General features: G+C 44.6%; 13 protein-coding genes and 22 non-coding genes across 35 annotated transcripts, besides 2 other annotated features; 9 read left to right on the top strand and 26 right to left on the bottom strand. All coding sequences in view use genetic code 2, as the record gives it.

The window, feature by feature from the left end:
• The first annotated feature begins 871 nt into the window (after nt 1-871).
• trnP(tgg) lies at nt 872-941 on the top strand. The gene has a single exon. It is a non-coding gene; the product is annotated as a tRNA-Pro (tRNA).
• trnT(tgt) lies at nt 941-1012 on the bottom strand. Its single transcript has one exon. It is a non-coding gene; the product is annotated as a tRNA-Thr (tRNA).
• CYTB (cytochrome b) lies at nt 1013-2153 on the bottom strand. Its single transcript has one exon. A coding segment is annotated over exon 1 (1141 nt).
• A 5-nt stretch (nt 2154-2158) lies between these two features.
• trnE(ttc) lies at nt 2159-2227 on the top strand. Its single transcript has one exon. It is a non-coding gene; the product is annotated as a tRNA-Glu (tRNA).
• Nucleotides 2228-2749, top strand: ND6 (NADH dehydrogenase subunit 6). Its single transcript has one exon. The coding sequence runs from the start codon at nt 2228-2230 to the stop codon at nt 2747-2749; it is 522 nt and encodes a 173-aa protein (YP_007024811.2).
• ND5 (NADH dehydrogenase subunit 5) lies at nt 2746-4584 on the bottom strand. The gene has a single exon. The coding sequence runs from the start codon at nt 4582-4584 to the stop codon at nt 2746-2748; it is 1839 nt and encodes a 612-aa protein (YP_007024810.1).
• trnL1(tag) lies at nt 4585-4657 on the bottom strand. Its single transcript has one exon. It is a non-coding gene; the product is annotated as a tRNA-Leu (tRNA).
• A 6-nt stretch (nt 4658-4663) lies between these two features.
• Nucleotides 4664-4731, bottom strand: trnS1(gct). Its single transcript has one exon. It is a non-coding gene; the product is annotated as a tRNA-Ser (tRNA).
• Nucleotides 4732-4800, bottom strand: trnH(gtg). Its single transcript has one exon. It is a non-coding gene; the product is annotated as a tRNA-His (tRNA).
• On the bottom strand, nt 4801-6181 carry ND4 (NADH dehydrogenase subunit 4). Its single transcript has one exon. A coding segment is annotated over exon 1 (1381 nt).
• ND4L (NADH dehydrogenase subunit 4L) lies at nt 6175-6471 on the bottom strand. The gene has a single exon. It carries the CDS (start codon nt 6469-6471, stop codon nt 6175-6177), a length of 297 nt encoding a protein of 98 aa, YP_007024808.1.
• Nucleotides 6472-6540, bottom strand: trnR(tcg). The gene has a single exon. It is a non-coding gene; the product is annotated as a tRNA-Arg (tRNA).
• ND3 (NADH dehydrogenase subunit 3) lies at nt 6541-6889 on the bottom strand. The gene has a single exon. A coding segment is annotated over exon 1 (349 nt).
• trnG(tcc) lies at nt 6890-6960 on the bottom strand. The gene has a single exon. It is a non-coding gene; the product is annotated as a tRNA-Gly (tRNA).
• On the bottom strand, nt 6961-7745 carry COX3 (cytochrome c oxidase subunit III). The gene has a single exon. A coding segment is annotated over exon 1 (785 nt).
• ATP6 (ATP synthase F0 subunit 6) lies at nt 7745-8428 on the bottom strand. Its single transcript has one exon. It carries the CDS (start codon nt 8426-8428, stop codon nt 7745-7747), a length of 684 nt encoding a protein of 227 aa, YP_007024805.1.
• Nucleotides 8419-8586, bottom strand: ATP8 (ATP synthase F0 subunit 8). The gene has a single exon. The coding sequence runs from the start codon at nt 8584-8586 to the stop codon at nt 8419-8421; it is 168 nt and encodes a 55-aa protein (YP_007024804.1).
• A 1-nt stretch (nt 8587) lies between these two features.
• On the bottom strand, nt 8588-8661 carry trnK(ttt). Its single transcript has one exon. It is a non-coding gene; the product is annotated as a tRNA-Lys (tRNA).
• On the bottom strand, nt 8662-9352 carry COX2 (cytochrome c oxidase subunit II). Its single transcript has one exon. A coding segment is annotated over exon 1 (691 nt).
• Nucleotides 9353-9360: 8 nt separating this feature from the next.
• Nucleotides 9361-9432, bottom strand: trnD(gtc). The gene has a single exon. It is a non-coding gene; the product is annotated as a tRNA-Asp (tRNA).
• Nucleotides 9433-9435: 3 nt separating this feature from the next.
• On the top strand, nt 9436-9506 carry trnS2(tga). Its single transcript has one exon. It is a non-coding gene; the product is annotated as a tRNA-Ser (tRNA).
• On the bottom strand, nt 9507-11066 carry COX1 (cytochrome c oxidase subunit I). The gene has a single exon. It carries the CDS (start codon nt 11064-11066, stop codon nt 9507-9509), a length of 1560 nt encoding a protein of 519 aa, YP_007024802.1.
• Nucleotides 11059-11129, top strand: trnY(gta). The gene has a single exon. It is a non-coding gene; the product is annotated as a tRNA-Tyr (tRNA).
• Nucleotides 11130-11195, top strand: trnC(gca). The gene has a single exon. It is a non-coding gene; the product is annotated as a tRNA-Cys (tRNA).
• Nucleotides 11196-11232: 37 nt separating this feature from the next.
• Nucleotides 11233-11305, top strand: trnN(gtt). The gene has a single exon. It is a non-coding gene; the product is annotated as a tRNA-Asn (tRNA).
• Nucleotide 11306: 1 nt separating this feature from the next.
• Nucleotides 11307-11375, top strand: trnA(tgc). The gene has a single exon. It is a non-coding gene; the product is annotated as a tRNA-Ala (tRNA).
• A 1-nt stretch (nt 11376) lies between these two features.
• On the bottom strand, nt 11377-11447 carry trnW(tca). Its single transcript has one exon. It is a non-coding gene; the product is annotated as a tRNA-Trp (tRNA).
• Nucleotides 11448-12493, bottom strand: ND2 (NADH dehydrogenase subunit 2). Its single transcript has one exon. A coding segment is annotated over exon 1 (1046 nt).
• Nucleotides 12494-12562, bottom strand: trnM(cat). The gene has a single exon. It is a non-coding gene; the product is annotated as a tRNA-Met (tRNA).
• On the top strand, nt 12562-12632 carry trnQ(ttg). The gene has a single exon. It is a non-coding gene; the product is annotated as a tRNA-Gln (tRNA).
• trnI(gat) lies at nt 12632-12701 on the bottom strand. Its single transcript has one exon. It is a non-coding gene; the product is annotated as a tRNA-Ile (tRNA).
• Nucleotides 12702-12705: 4 nt separating this feature from the next.
• On the bottom strand, nt 12706-13680 carry ND1 (NADH dehydrogenase subunit 1). The gene has a single exon. The coding sequence runs from the start codon at nt 13678-13680 to the stop codon at nt 12706-12708; it is 975 nt and encodes a 324-aa protein (YP_007024800.1).
• trnL2(taa) lies at nt 13681-13754 on the bottom strand. Its single transcript has one exon. It is a non-coding gene; the product is annotated as a tRNA-Leu (tRNA).
• Nucleotides 13755-15449, bottom strand: an rRNA (l-rRNA).
• Nucleotide 15450: 1 nt separating this feature from the next.
• On the bottom strand, nt 15451-15522 carry trnV(tac). The gene has a single exon. It is a non-coding gene; the product is annotated as a tRNA-Val (tRNA).
• Nucleotides 15523-16469, bottom strand: an rRNA (s-rRNA).
• On the bottom strand, nt 16470-16537 carry trnF(gaa). The gene has a single exon. It is a non-coding gene; the product is annotated as a tRNA-Phe (tRNA).

The raw sequence follows: 16537 nt of genomic DNA, 5'->3' as shown, positions 1-16537 counted from the left end.
ATGCGCATCATTTTAATAATGTAAATAGATGCAATTTGGGCCCCAAAAAGAGCTCTAGAGGTTTTCCTGTTTCCGGGGGGTTTTCAGGAGTGTTAACTATCTCAGGAGTTTAGGGGGGTAGGGGGGTTTTACGCTAAAAAACGTAATAAATCCCAGAGGGGGGTCTCTTAGATATCTTAGGAGTAATTTTCACTATTTATGCTCTTGATATCCTAAGATGTGGTTCTTTATAGAAAATCTTTTCACCATTCATACTATATCTTGCAGGCAGAGGAAATGTTCAACCTTATTATATCATATCTGTATGCACTGTGAAATGTCAGTTGAAAGGAAAAAAAAAGAGAACCCTATGCACGATGGAAAGAACGCCCGGCTTGGTGGGTAACGAGGAGTATGTATTCCACCATTAACTTATGCAAGCGTCAATGAAAGTATGAGGGATAACATCAATCAATGGCCCTGAAGTAGGAACCAAATGCCAGGAATAATTCACTGTGTGAAACCCCCACAATAGTTGTCCCTCACCTTCAATAACCGTTATCATTAAGAAATCAACTGATGGTAGGCTCTTACTACATTAAGATTTTGAGGTATGACGAGATGTTGGGTAAAGGTATAACTTAACTTATGAGGATATGTGTTCGGTCTTAAATGTCGCCCATCCTTGATTTAATAGAATGTTAGATAAAGGTCTATATGCTTTGTATAAACCTTAGTGTTATGGTGATATATGAATGTGTTAATCCTAGATATGTTGATAAAGCATATATGTCCTTGAATACCCCTGATATGGTTAATATAAATGTATGGTGTAAATACATATATGCATATGCAAATTTAGCGCACGCTAGCAAGTGCTAGCAAGTGCTTGCAAAGAATAGTTTAGTTTAGAATCCTAGCTTTGGGAGTTAGGGGTGGGAGTTAAAATCTCCTTTCTTTGAGCGTTAGGGAGGATTTTAACCTCCGGCGTCCGGTTTACAAGACCGGCGCTCTGGCGCTGAGCTACTAATGCAGGATCATCCGAGGGCTTTGTTTTCAACCCATCCTGCTAGTGGGGTGAGGACGAGGAAAAGGGAGAAGTAGAGGAAAGATGCGATTTGGCCAATGATGACAAAGGGGTGTTCTACGGGCATTCCTCCAATTCAGGTGAGGATAAAAACATCTGCGATCAGTGCTCAGAAAAGGAATTGGGAAAGTGGCCGGAATGTAACACCTCGTTGTTTTGAAGTGTGAAGGATAGGGACAATTATGAGGACTAGGATAGAAGCAAGCAGGGCTAGGACTCCCCCAAGTTTGTTGGGAATCGAGCGTAGGATGGCGTAGGCAAATAAGAAGTATCACTCAGGTTTGATATGTGGCGGGGTAACAAGGGGGTTGGCTGGGGTAAAGTTGTCAGGATCTCCTAATAGGTTGGGGGAGAAGAGAGCTAAGGCTGTTAAGGCGATAAGCAGTACTGCGAATCCTAAGAGATCTTTATAAGAGAAGTAAGGGTGGAATGAAACTTTGTCTGCATCAGAATTTAAACCCAAGGGGTTGTTTGAGCCTGTTTCATGTAGGAAGAGCAGGTGGATGAGGGTGGCGCCTGCAATGACAAATGGGAATAAGAAGTGGAAGGCAAAGAATCGAGTGAGAGTAGCGTTATCTACTGAGAAGCCACCTCAGATTCATTGTACAAGGTCATTGCCGATGTAAGGTACTGCTGATAGAAGGTTGGTAATAACAGTTGCCCCTCAGAAAGATATTTGTCCTCAGGGTAAGACATACCCAACAAAAGCGGTTATTATTACTAAAAGGAGGAGAACAACTCCGATATTTCATGTCTCCTTGTAGAGATAAGAGCCATAATACAAACCTCGGCCGATATGCATATAAATGCAAATAAAGAAGAAGGATGCACCGTTGGCATGAAGATTACGAATAAGTCAGCCGTAGTTTACATCTCGGCAAATGTGGGCCACTGATGAAAAGGCTGTTGCGATATCTGCGGTGTAGTGTATTGCTAGAAAGAGGCCTGTTAGGATTTGGGTGATTAAACAGAGGCCAAGTAGGGAACCAAAGTTTCATCATACTGAAATATTAGAGGGGGCGGGTAGGTCAACTAGTGCGTTGTTTGCAATTTTTAGTAGAGGGTGGGTTTTCCGGAGACTTGCCATTAAAGGTTTTTGTAGTTGAATAACAACGGTGGTTTTTCAAGCCATTAGTCCTGGTTAAAATCCTGGCAGGAATTATGACCTATATTATGTCTTTATTTTTATTAGGGTTAGTGTTGGGGTTAATTGCAGTTGCTTCTAATCCTTCTCCCTACTTTGCGGCTTTAGGGCTGGTAGTGGTGGCAGGTATGGGATGTGGGGTATTAGTTAGTTATGGTGGGCCTTTTCTTTCTTTAGTTTTATTTTTAATTTATTTGGGGGGAATGTTGGTCGTATTTGCGTATTCGGCTGCTCTTGCTGCGGAACCTTACCCTGAAACATGGGGAAGTCGTCCGGTTGCGGTGTATATGGCTGTTTATGTAGTAGGGGTGCTGGTTATCTCGAGTAACTTTTGAGGGGGGTGGTACGAGGTGTCATGGGTGCCTGGGGACGAGCTTAGTGAATTTTCTGTATTTCGAGGAGATATTGGAGGGGTAGCATTAATGTACTCAATGGGAGGGGGAATACTAGTAATTAGTGCATGAGTATTATTATTGACTCTTTTTGTTGTTCTTGAATTAACGCGAGGACTTAGTCGAGGGACGCTTCGAGCTGTCTAATTGACAAATAAAAGGGTGGTAAGGACGAGAGTTAATAGGAAAAGGGCGAGATACGTTTTAATTATGCCGCGTTGTGTATTACTTGTGGTTGTAACGAGAGGAATGTTTAAGGTGGTTACGGCCTTGGGGCCCGTTTTTTCTAGTCACGTTTGGTCTACTATTTGGCTAGCAATTGTTTGACCAAGCACGAGATTAAGTTTAGGGGTGAGTCGATGGATAATTGCGGGGAAGAAGCCTAGTATATTAGAGAAATGGTGAAGCGGTAAGTGGGGAGTTGTTTTAAATTGTTTAGTTGTTAGTGAGGCTAGTTCGAGGGCTAGAAGAAGGCCCAGGATTGTAACGATTAATGCGGCAAGTTTAAGGAGAGGAGGCATAGTTATTACAGGGGTTTTTAGGGGAAAAATATTTGAAGTAATTAGGAGACCGGCAATAATGCTTCCTCAGGCTAGTCGTTTAATGGGGTTAATAACTGCTGGGTTGTTTTCATTAATAGGAGGAAGTGAATTAAAGCGGGGGTGGCCTATGGAAACAAAATAAATAACACGGAGACTGTAGATGGCTGTGAAGGAGGTAGCTAAAAGGGTTAAGACAAGGGCTCAGGCGTTTAAATGGGATGTGTTTAATGCTTCAATAATAGCATCTTTAGAGAAAAAGCCTGCTAAGAAAGGGGTGCCTGTGAGGGCAAGGCTTCCAATGGTTAAGCAGGAGGATGTAAAAGGGGTGAGATGGTGTATACCTCCTATTTTTCGGATGTCTTGTTCGTCGTTGAGGCTATGAATAATAGAGCCAGAACAGAGGAAAAGTATTGCTTTAAAGAAGGCGTGGGTGCAAATATGGAGGAAGGCGAGCTGTGGCTGGTTTAGGCCAATAGTCACCATTATTAGTCCTAATTGACTTGATGTTGAGAACGCAACAATTTTTTTAATGTCATTTTGGGTTAAAGCACAGGTGGCGGTAAATAGGGTAGTGAGGGCTCCTAGACAAAGGCAGATGGTAAGGGCAGTTTGATTATCTGCTAATAAAGGGCTTATTCGGATCAAAAGAAAAATACCTGCGACTACTATTGTGCTGGAATGCAGTAGGGCAGAGACCGGTGTAGGACCCTCTATAGCAGAGGGAAGTCATGGATGAAGCCCGAACTGGGCGGACTTGCCGGTGGCGGCAACAATAAGTCCTAGTAGGGGGAAAGTAAGATCGAAGTCTTTGGCGGCTGTAAATACTTGTTGTATCTCTCAAGAGTTAAGGTTCGTGGCTATTCATGCTAGAGCGAAAATTAAACCGATATCTCCGACTCGGTTGTATACAACTGCTTGTAGGGCAGCGGTGTTTGCATCTGCTCGCCCATATCATCATCCGATAAGAAGGAAGGATATAATGCCTACTCCTTCCCACCCAATAAAGAGTTGGAAAAGGTTGTTTGCTGTAACTAGGACAATTATAGCAATTAGAAAGATAAGGAGGTATTTGAAAAAGCGGTTCATAAAAGGGTCTGCATGCATATATCAAGATGCAAATTCTAAAATGGATCAGGTTACATAGAGTGCGATTGGTGTGAAGATAATCGAGTAAAAATCAAATTTGAAGCTAATGTTAATGTCAAAGATTTGGGTATTTATTCAGGTTCAGGAAGTTACGATTGTTTCTGCCCCCTCATTAAGGAATAAAAATAACGGAAGAAGGCTGACTAAGAAAGCCAGTTTGACTGCAGTTTTAACATGGGAGAGGGCTCAGTCTTGCTCTCGGGGTGCGGGGTTAAGTGTTGTGAGCACAGGGTATGCTAGTAGTGTAAAAATAATAAGTAAGCTCGAGGTCATTATCAGGGAAGTGGGGTGCATAGCTACTACTTGGATTTGCACCAAGAGTTTTTGGTTCCTAAGACCAACGGATGAGCTGTTATCCTTTAGAAGCAGGGGCCGAGTGAGCCCTGGGGTTCAACCAAGGTCGCGGAGATTAGCAGTCTTCGTTGCTGGCGAGCCTCTCTCGGTGGATAAGGGGGTTTTAACCCCTGTTTTTAGAATCACAATCTAATGTTTTTGTTAAACTATATCTACAGTATGTCCACCCTCAGATTAGCTCGGGTTTAAGTATTAGGAGGAGTAAGGGGAGGAGGTGGAGGGCTATCAGTAAGTGCTCTCGAGAGTGGGTGGGTTCTAATGCAATTATGTGTGCTGGAATGGGGCCCCGCTGGGTTATAAGAAACATGTAAAGAGAGTAGCTCGCGGTAATTAGGGTTCCAGCCCCGGTTAATGCCAGAGTCCATCAGGATCAGTTAAACAGCGAGGTAATGATTATTAGTTCTCCTATAAGGTTAGGAAGTGGGGGAAGGGCTAAATTAGCAAGGCTGGCAAGGAATCATCAGGCTGTTATTAGGGGTAGTACTATTTGAAGGCCGCGGGCCAGAAGTATTGTTCGACTGTGAGTTCGTTCGTAGTTTGTATTTGCTAGGCAGAAGAGAGCCGAGGATGTTAGGCCGTGGGCAATTATGAGAATAAGGGCCCCAGAAAAGCCTCAGGGCGTTTGAATTAGAATTCCTCCTACAACGAGGCCTATATGACTTACGGAGGAGTAAGCGATAAGCGATTTTAGGTCTGTTTGACGTAAGCAGATTGACCCGGTTATAATTACGCCTCAGAGAGCAAAGATAATAAACGGGAAACTCAGGTCCTTGGTAAGGGGGTCAAGTATGATGACTATGCGTATTATACCATATCCTCCTAGTTTTAGTAGGACAGCTGCTAGGATTATTGAGCCTGCAACAGGAGCCTCTACGTGGGCTTTAGGTAGTCAGAGGTGGACTCCGTAGAGGGGTATTTTTACTAAAAAGGCTAGAAGACAGCCTGCTCATCATAGTTTATCTGCGTAGGAGGTAAGTTGAAGGGGGTCTGAAAATTGTAGGGTAAGCAGGGAGAGGGTACCAGTGCTGTTTTGCAGGAGGAGGAGGGCAACAAGTAGTGGAAGGGACCCTGCTAGTGTATAAAATAGGAAGTAGACTCCTGCATTGAGTCGCTCTGTTTGGTTTCCTCAGCGGGTGATAATAATTAGGGTGGGGATGAGGGTGGCTTCAAATATAACATAAAATATAATTACTTCTGTAGCACTAAAAGCCAGGATAAGAAAAAATTGAAGGGACGTTAGTAATGTGATGTATATTCGTTGGCGGCTTAGGGGTTCTAGTGCTGTATGATTTTGGCTTGCTAAGATTATTAGGGGGAGTAACCAACAGGTTAGAACTAGAAGGGGTGTTGAGAGGGGATCTGTTGCTATATAAAGCCCCAGGCTCGACCAGCCGATCTCTGACATATTTTTTAACCATGTTAAACTAATAAGGGCAATAACTAGACTGTGGGCAAGGGTTGTAGGTCATAATCATTTAGCTGGGGTCCCCCAGGCGGTTGGAATTAGCATAAGTGTAGGAATAAGAATTTTTAGCATTGTAGGAGATTAAGGTTTTGTAATCGGTCGGTTCCGTGGGTTCGGGCTGTGGCTACGAGAAGGGCAAGGCCTGCGCTTGCTTCGCATGCTGAAAATGCCAATAGAAGTATAGGAGCTGCTGAGAAGTTTGTGGAGTCTAATTGCAGAGTTCAAAGGGAGAGGGCAATAAATAGAGAAAGCATTATTCCTTCCAGACATAAAAGAGCGGAGAGAAGATGGGTGCGGTGGAATGCCAGGCCTGTTAGTCCTAGGATGAAGGCTGATGAGAAAGCAAAGTGAACTGGGGTCATTAGGCAATTATGGACTTTAACCACAAGTTTTTGAGCCGAAATCAAATGTTTTTCTTAGACTAATTGCCTATTCAGCCCACTCTAAGCCGCCTTGGAGTCACTCATAGATTAGGCCTAGGGTTAGTAAAGCCAGAACGGCTGAAGCTCATAAAAAGGTTATTAAGGGGGTTGCAAGTTGGTCGCCTCAAGGCAGGGGTAGGAGAAGGGCAATTTCTAGGTCAAAGAGAAGAAAAAGAATAGCAACAAGAAAAAAGCGAAGGGAGAATGGCAAACGGGCAGAGCCTAAGGGGTCAAAGCCGCATTCGTAGGGGGAAAGCTTTTCATGATCTGGTGTTATTTGAGGAAGTCAGAAAGAAACTAAGGCCAAGACAATGGCTAGTGCGGAGGTAATAGCAATTACAGTTGTAACTAAGTTCATTATCTTTCCTTGGACTTTAACCAAGACCGGGTGATTGGAAGTCACTTATACTTGTTTGATACTAGAAAGACTAAGAACCTCATCAGTAGATAGAGATATAAAGGAAGAGTCAGACCACGTCTACAAAGTGCCAGTATCAGGCGGCTGCTTCAAATCCGAAGTGGTGTTCAGATGTAAAATGGTATTGAATTTGGCGGAGAAGGCAAATGGCTAAAAATGTTGAGCCAATAATAACATGAAGGCCGTGGAAACCAGTGGCTACGAAAAATGTAGCGCCGTAGACACCGTCTGCAATGGTAAAGGGAGCTTCGTAGTATTCTATAGCTTGAAGGAAGGTAAAATAAAAGCCTAACAGGATTGTTAGTGCAAGGGACTGAATAGCCTGTTTTCGTTCTCCTTCTATGATACTGTGGTGGGCTCAAGTGACTGTAACCCCCGAGGCGAGCAGGACGGCAGTGTTAAGCAGGGGGACTTCGAAGGGGTCTAGTGGGGTAATACCAGTAGGGGGTCAGCAGCCACCCAGTTCAGGGGTAGGCGCTAGGCTTGAGTGGTAGAATGCTCAGAAGAAGCCAAGAAAAAAGAAGACTTCTGAGGTAATAAAGAGGATTATTCCGTAACGGAGTCCTTTTTGCACTGGAGGTGTATGGTGACCCTGGAATGTACCTTCTCGAATAATGTCTCGTCATCATTGGTATATCGTTAAAAGCAGGAGGGCTATTCCAAGACCTATTAGGGTTGTTGAGTGGAAGTGGAATCAGATTGCAAGACCGGATGTTATCAGTAGGGCAGCTACTGCACCTGTGAGGGGTCAAGGGCTAGGGTCGACTATGTGGTATGCGTGTGCTTGGTGGGCCATTAGACGTTTTCTTGTAGATAGAGAGATAGGAGAAGAACAAATACGTAGGCTTGAATTATAGCTACGGCAACTTCTAGTAGGGTTAGGAGAACAAGGACTGTGGAAGTTAAGATTGCTACGACAGGTATTAGGGGTAGAAGGACAAAGGCGGCGGTGGCAATGAGTTGAATTAAAAGGTGGCCTGCAGTTAAGTTAGCCGTAAGTCGGACTCCTAAAGCAAGAGGGCGAATGAATAGGCTAATTGTTTCGATAATAATGAGAACAGGGATTAGAGGGCCAGGGGTTCCTTCAGGGAGAAGGTGTCCGAGGGCATGTGTCGGCTGGTTTCGTATTCCAATAAGGACTGTGGCCAGTCAAAGGGGTACTGCGAGTCCTAAATTAAGGGACAGCTGAGTAGTAGGGGTAAAAGTATAAGGGAGGAGGCCTAGCATGTTGATGGTAATTAAAAAGATTATTAAGGAAGTTAAGAGCGCGGCTCATTTGTGACCGCCTAGGCTTAAAGGGAGAAGAAGTTGTTGGGTAAAGCGGTTAATAAATCAACCTTGTAGAGCGAGGAAGCGGTTGTTTAATCATCGAGCAGAGGGGGTAGGATAAAGGACTCAGGGGAGAGTTAAAGCGAGGGCTATAAGGGGAATGCCTAAATATGTGGGGCTCATAAATTGATCAAAGAAGCTTAGTGTCATGGTCAGGTTCAGGGCTCTGTTTTAGGTTTTTCTGTGCTTTGAGATGTAGGCTCATTAGGGTAGGTGTGAGCCAGGATTTTTGTGGGAATAATAGTTAAAAAGACTAGTCATGTGAAGACTAGAATAGCAAATCAAGGTGCGGGGTTGAGTTGAGGCATATCGCTAGGGGTGGTTGGGAGGCACCAATCTTTAGCTTAAAAGGCTAACGCTAGACCCTATTTAGCTTCTTAGCGAGGCGTCTTCAAGTATTAGTGATGATCAGTTTTCAAAGTGTTCTAGGGGAACTGCTTCAACCACGATAGGTATAAAGCTGTGGTTTGCCCCGCAGATTTCAGAGCATTGCCCATAAAAGACCCCTGGTCGGGATGCAATAAAGGCTGTTTGATTTAGGCGGCCTGGGACTGCGTCTATTTTAATACCTAAGGCGGGGACAGCTCATGAGTGAAGGACATCTTCGGCAGAAACTAGTACACGAATTGGGGATTCGACTGGGATAACTATTCGGTGGTCTGCTTCTAAAAGACGGAATTGGCCGGGGGTCAGGTCTTGTGTGGGAATTATATATGAGTCGAATCCTAGGTCTTCATAATCTGTATATTCATAGCTTCAATATCATTGATGTCCTATGGCTTTAATCGTCAGGTGGGGGTCATTAATCTCATCCATTAGGTAAAGAATACGAAGGGAAGGTAGAGCAATTAAGATAAGAATGACTGCTGGAAGGACAGTTCAGATAATTTCGATTTCCTGGGAGTCTAAGATATATTTGTTAGTAAGTTTAGTGGTGACTATAGCCACAATAATGTAAAGCACGAGGGTGCTAATTAAGAATACAATTATTAGGGCGTGGTCGTGAAAATGAAGAAGTTCTTCTATTACAGGTGAAGCTGCATCTTGAAATCCTAGCTGTGAGGGATGTGCCATTAGTTAAACAAGATACGCGGGGGTTTAACCCACAACTCTGCCTCGACAAGGCAGTGTTATAACTATTTTACTAGTATCTTATTAAGAAAGTGACAGAGCGGTTATGTGGTTGGCTTGAAACCAATCCATGGGGGTTCAACTCCTCCCTTTCTCGTTAGTTTGATCGAACTTGTACAAATGCAGGCTCCTCGAATGTATGGTAAGGAGGAGGGCAGCCATGCAGTCATTCCACATTAGTTGCAGTTAGCTCTACTGCTAGTACTTCTCGTTTGGCGGCAAAGGCTTCTCAAATAATAAATAAGAATATAATAACTGCAACTAGAGAAATTAGAGAGCCAATTGAAGAGACTGTGTTTCAAAGGGTGTAGGCATCTGGGTAGTCTGAGTACCGACGAGGCATTCCAGCCAGACCAAGGAAATGTTGGGGGAAAAACGTTAGGTTTACTCCTACGAACATAATTCCGAAGTGAATTTTTGTTCAAGTGCTGTGAAGGGTATAACCTGAAAATAAGGGGAATCAGTGGACAAAGGCAGCTATAATGGCAAATACAGCACCTATGGATAAGACGTAGTGGAAGTGGGCTACTACGTAGTAAGTATCGTGAAGAACAATATCTAAAGAGGAGTTGGCTAGAACAATTCCAGTTAGTCCCCCTACTGTAAATAGGAAAATAAAGCCAAGGGCCCATAGAAGAGGGGTTTCTCATTTAATAGAACCCCCATGGAGGGTTGCGAGTCAGCTGAAGACTTTTACACCAGTAGGAATTGCGATGATTATAGTAGCGGATGTAAAGTAGGCTCGGGTGTCTACATCCATGCCAACTGTAAATATGTGGTGAGCCCACACAATAAAACCTAGGAGGCCAATAGCCATTATAGCTCAGACTATTCCCATGTAGCCGAAAGGCTCTTTTTTGCCTGCATAGTAGGCAACAATGTGAGAAATTATTCCAAAGCCGGGGAGAATAAGGATATATACTTCAGGATGGCCGAAGAATCAGAATAAGTGTTGGTAAAGGATGGGATCACCCCCTCCTGCAGGATCGAAGAAAGTGGTGTTCAAATTTCGGTCTGTAAGAAGCATTGTAATGCCAGCGGCAAGAACAGGTAGTGAAAGAAGGAGAAGAACGGCGGTAATTAATACAGCCCATACGAACAAGGGAGTTTGATATTGGGAGATGGCAGGGGGTTTTATATTAATGATGGTTGTAATAAAATTAATAGCACCTAGAATTGAGGAAACCCCTGCTAAGTGTAAAGAGAAAATGGTTAAATCAACAGATGCTCCAGCATGTGCTAAGTTCCCAGCAAGAGGGGGATAAACAGTTCATCCGGTACCAGCTCCGGCTTCAACTCCTGAGGAAGCAAGGAGGAGAAGGAAAGAAGGAGGCAGGAGCCAAAAGCTCATATTATTTATTCGAGGGAAAGCTATGTCAGGGGCACCGATCATAAGTGGAATTAGTCAGTTTCCAAAGCCCCCAATCATAATTGGTATTACTATAAAGAAAATTATTACGAAGGCATGTGCTGTAACAATTACGTTATAAATCTGGTCGTCTCCTAGGAGAGCGCCGGGCTGGCTTAGTTCTGCTCGGATAAGCAGGCTTAGGGCAGTGCCCACTATTCCGGCTCAAGCACCAAATACTAGATAAAGGGTGCCGATGTCTTTGTGATTAGTCGAAAAGAATCAACGTGTGATGGCCACAGGTAGGATGGCTGAGTGTCTAAGCGGTGGATTGTAGCCCCATTGACAGAGGTTTGAATCCTCTTCTTACCAAGTCCCGAGGTGTTTGACATATTAGATTGCAAATCTTAAGGAGCAGGCTAACGTCTGCCGGGGCTTTCCCCCGCCTTTTGTCCCCGGACAGGCGGGGGAAAGATAGATGGATGCTCGCTGGTTTGAGCGCTTAGCTGTTAACTAAGAGTTTGTAGGATCGAGGCCTACCTATCTAGAAAGGCTTTAGCTTAATTAAAGTGTCTGTTTTGCATGCAGGAGATGTGGGGTAATATCCCGCAAGTCTTATCAGGGACTGAGAGATTTTCACTCTCGCTTAGGGCTTTGAAGGCTCTTGGTCTTGTGCTAACCTAAGTCTCTTAGAGGGTGATTAGAGCAACTGTTGCAGGGGTTAGGGGAAGAAGAAGGAGAGTGGCCAGGGTTGAGACGGCTAGGGGGAGTGTGAGTTGTGAGGATTGTAGTCGTCAAGGTGTTGTTCCTGTTAAGTTATTGGGGGACATGGTTAAAGTTATTGCATAGGAAAGACGGAGGTAAAAATAAAGGCTCAGAAGAGCTGATATTGCAGCTACGGTTGTTGTGGGGGCTAAGTCTTGCTTGGCTAGTTCCTGAAGAATAAGTCATTTTGGTATAAAGCCGGTTAATGGTGGAAGGCCTCCTAGGGATAGAAGAACCAAGGGAGCAAGGGCGGTAAGAGCTGGTGCTTTCGCTCAAGAGGTGGCAAGTATGTTAATACTAGTTGATTTATTCAGCTTAAATACAAGAAATGTTGAGAATGTTATAACGATATATGTTAGTAGTGTAAGAAGTGTGAGGGAGGGGGAGAATTGAAGTACAAGAATTATCCAGCCAAGGTGGGCAATTGAGGAATAAGCAAGGATTTTACGTAGCTGGGTTTGGTTTAGTCCACCTCAGCCGCCTACAAGGGTGGATATTAAACCTAAAATGATAAGGATTGATGAGTTGGCAGGTTGAATTTGAAGTAATAGGGCAAATGGGGCGAGTTTTTGTCAGGTGGAGAGGATTAGTCCGGTAGTAAGATCTAATCCTTGGAGAACTTCAGGAAGTCATGAGTGGAGCGGGGCTAGCCCAATTTTTAATGCTAAGGCCAGGGTAATAAGGGCAATTGGTAGAGGATGGGTTATCTGTTGAATATCCCATTGTCCTGTAAGTCAGGCATTGGTGGTGCTGGCAAAAAGAAGTATAGCTGCTGCAGTTGCTTGGGTGAGGAAATATTTAGTAGTAGCTTCAACTGCTCGTGGGTGGTGATGTTGGGCTATCAGGGGAATAATAGCGAGAGTATTTATTTCAAGTCCCATTCAGGCGAGCAGTCAATGTGAGCTAGCAAATGTAATTGTGGTTCCTAGGCCTAAACCAAAAAGAAGGGTGGCTAAGATGTACGGGTTCATTAGTAAAGGAAGGAGTTTAACCAACATGTTTGGGGTATGGGCCCAAAAGCTTAATTAGCTGACTTTACTAGGAAGTGGTGTAGTGGAAGCACTAAGAGTTTTGATCTCTTCAGGTAGGGTTCGAGTCCCTTCTTTCTAAGGAGTTGGAGGGACTTTAACCCCCATGGTTCACTCTATCAAAGTGGCCCTTTACTTCAGGCACAACTCCGTGATTATAGCTGAGGGGGGAGGCCAGCAAATGCAATGGGAAGTGCTAGGTGTCAGATAACCAGGGCCAGTGTTAAGGGAAGGAAATTTTTTCAAATAAGGTGTATTAGTTGATCATACCGAAATCGAGGGTAGGAGGCTCGAACCCAGAGAAATACAACTGAGAGGAGGGCTGCTTTAGTCATTAGATTCACAGCGGTAAGTTCAGGAAGAGAAGGAATGTGAGAAGCCCCTAAGAACAGGGTCGCAGAAAGTGTGTTTATAAGTAGAATGTTTGCATACTCTGCCAAGAAAAATAACGCAAAGGGTCCTCCGGCGTATTCGACATTAAACCCTGAGACCAGTTCTGACTCACCTTCGGTGAGATCGAAGGGGGCACGGTTTGTTTCTGCGAGGGTCGAGATATATCATATGGCGGCGAGTGGCCAGGCTGGGAGGATTAATCAGACGCTTTCTTGGGCTACGTTAAAGGTTTGTAGGGTAAAGCCCCCAGTGAAAATAATTACATTTAAAAGAATTAGGCCAAGACTAACCTCATAAGAAATTGTCTGGGCGACGGCTCGCAGGGCTCCAATGAGGGCATATTTAGAGTTGGATGCTCAGCCTGAGCCTAAAATGGAATATACGGCCATGCTTGATAGGGCTAATAGGAATAAGATTCCTAGGTTAAGGTCAAATACAGGGTAGGGCATAGGCATAGGGGCTCAAAGGGTGAGGGCTAGTGTGAGGGCGAGAATAGGGGCAAGAAGAAAAAGAACAGGGGAAGCAGTAGAAGGTCGGACAGGTTCTTTAATAAAGAGTTTAACACCATCGGCGATTGGCTGCAGCAGCCCATAAGGCCCTACAATATTAGGGCCTTTTCGTAATTGTATGTAACCAAGTACTTTTCGTTCAAGTAGGGTTAAGAAGGCAACAGCCAGGAGGACGGGTACGATAAAGGCTAAGGGGTTAATAATGTGGGTGATCAATGTTGAAATCATAGTTAAGGAGAGGACTTGAACCTCTGTGGAAAGGGCTTAGGCCTTTTGCAATTACCGGGCTCTGCCACCTTAACATGCCGTTTTCTCCGGCAGGGGGGACATGCCCTCTTGCCTATTTTAGTTGTTTTCATTAGGTGGGGGTAAGGCGTACTTAAGGTAGGGGCCTTTTCTTCTCGGTCCTTTCGTACTAGGGAAGATCATATCATAGATAGAAACTGACCTGGATTACTCCGGTCTGAACTCAGATCACGTAGGACTTTAATCGTTGAACAAACGAACCCTTAATAGCGGCTGCACCATTAGGATGTCCTGATCCAACATCGAGGTCGTAAACCCCCTTGTCGATATGGGCTCTAAAAGGGGATTGCGCTGTTATCCCTAGAGTAACTCGGTTCGTTGATCGGCATTGCCGGATCTTATTGGTCAGAAATTCTGTTAACTAGAGCTGCGGCTCTTAGTTTTAGGAGGGGGTGCTCCCATTCCACGTGGGGGTTTTTTGTTTCCCCGCGGTCGCCCCAACCAAAGACATTAGGGCAGGGGTCATTTGGTTTAGTCCTTTGTTAAGGGGTGTTTAACATGATCTGCCTTGGTGTCTAAAGCTTCATAGGGTCTTCTCGTCTTATGTAGTTATTCCCGCTTCTGCACGGGAAGATCAATTTCATTGACTTGAAAGAGGAGACAGCTAAGCCCTCGTTATGCCATTCATACAGGTCTCCATTTAAAAGACAAGTGATTGCGCTACCTTCGCACGGTCAAAATACCGCGGCCGTTAAACTAATAGTCACAGGGCAGGCGGGACCTCTTATTTTTGAGTTTGCAAGAGGCGATGTTTTTGGTAAACAGGCGAGGCTTCATGTGTTTGCCGAGTTCCTTCTCTTTCTTTTAGTCTTTCCTTAGGGGCACGCCTGTGTGGGGTTAACGGTTGTTCGTTGAATGTTTTTCTAGTTGTTTGGTCTGTTGTTCAATACCCTCTTTGTTTGGGGCCGTTAAGGTTCGGTGGGGTGTCCGTTCCGATTTACACGCGTGCAAGGAGAGAGGCACAAGCTCTCTTATTACTCATATTAGCAGGGTCGCTCCCATGGATGCATGGGACGGCCTGGTAGAACTAGGGGGATAAGATTTGATGATCAGTATAGGGGGGGATTAGTAATATATCTGAGCTTTAACGCTTTCTGTAGGGATGGCTGCTTTTAGGCCCACCAAAATATTTTACCTTAATTTATTATGATCTTTACCCTCCTGGAAAAGTTGTGTCTTGGTTCAAAGGGGCTGTACCCCCTTTGACTAACTCTCTCGGCTTCTTAGGGGTATCAGGAGGGGTGAGACTGATGTGAATAAAGAATTCGGGAGGCTGAACTTCTATCCAATTCCCAGGCAACCAGCTATAACTAAGTTCGGTAGGTCTGTCACCTCTACTCAAAGCTCTTCCCACTCTTTTGCCACAGAGACGGGTTTGCCCTATTAATAGGCTGTCTTGGAGTAGCTCACTTAGTTTCGGGTTATCAAACTAAAGTGCTCTTTGCTTGGGCTACACTGGCTAAATCATGATGCAAAAGGTACGAGGTAAAATCTCTGCTTTTTTAGGCTTCACTGGGTTATTTCACTTCTCTTTCAGCGTTCCCTTGCGGTACTTTCTCTATCGCTCCACATGCCCTTTTCTGTCGCACATACTTAGGGGGAAAAATGGTTTGTTTAATATAAATATTAGTGTATTTAGGGGTATTAATATGGGGTTGTTGTTTCTGTTTTGAGGGGGCTAGCTGTTGGGCATCAGGGCGACCCGATTTGCACGGGTGACTTCTCAGTGTAAGGGAGATGCTTTTCTGTCTTAGCTACGCTCTGATTTTTCCAAGTGCACCTTCCGGTACACTTACCATGTTACGACTTGCCTCCCCTTCGCAATTATAGGGTTTTAATTATTTTAGTTGGTAGGCTTGGGGAGAGTGACGGGCGGTGTGTGCGCGCTTCAGGGCCAATTTCAGCGGGACGCTCTATTTCCTGCTTACTGCTAAATCCTCCTTCAGATATACGTTTCAGTACATCATTCGTATTTCCTGTAGTAGGAAATGTAGCCCATTTCTTCCCTTCCCATACGCTACACCTCGACCTGACGTTTTAGGTTGTACCAATTTTGCTTACTATTTAACCTTCACAGGGTAAGCTGACGACGGCGGTATATAGGCGGGAGAGACAAGGAAAGGTGAGGTTGAACGGGGGTTATCGGTTCTAGAACAGGCTCCTCTAGGTGGATCTAAAGCACCGCCAAGTCCTTTGGGTTTCAAGCTGATGCTCGTAGTTCCCAGGCGGGTAGTGGGTGTAATGTGCTACCAATGTTTATGGCTAGGCATAGTGGGGTATCTAATCCCAGTTTGTATCTTAGCTTTCGTGGGTTCAGGGGTTATAAAGCCACCTTCGTGGTTGAACTTCTTGCCTTCGGATGCGTATAACAGCTCTGAAGGTGTTCGGCTTTAGTTTCATTTTTGGCCTTAACCACGCTTTACGCCGATGTCAATCAACTTGGGCCTCTCGTATAACCGCGGTGGCTGGCACGAGTTTTACCGGCCCTCTTAGCTTTGACTAAGTCAAGTTTTCACTTATGGCTTAATGTTTATCACTGCTGAGTTCCCTTGGGGGTGTGGCTAAGCAAGGTGTCATGGGCTAGTCGAAGTGTGCCTGATACCAGCTCCTTGTTCCCGGGCAGGGAACTGTAGGGCATTCTCACGGGGATGCGGATACTTGCATGTGTAAGTTTAGCTAAAGTTGATAGTAAAGTCAGGACCAAGCCTTTGTGCTTGCGGAGCTTTCTAGGGCCCATCTTAACATCTTCAGTGTTATGCTTTAATTAAGCTACGCTAGC

Source organism: Perca flavescens, mitochondrion (genome assembly GCF_004354835.1).
Source record: "Perca flavescens mitochondrion, complete genome".
In the NCBI taxonomy this organism is placed as follows: domain Eukaryota; kingdom Metazoa; phylum Chordata; class Actinopteri; order Perciformes; family Percidae; genus Perca; species Perca flavescens.
This window is presented reverse-complemented; position numbering and strand designations above follow the sequence as displayed.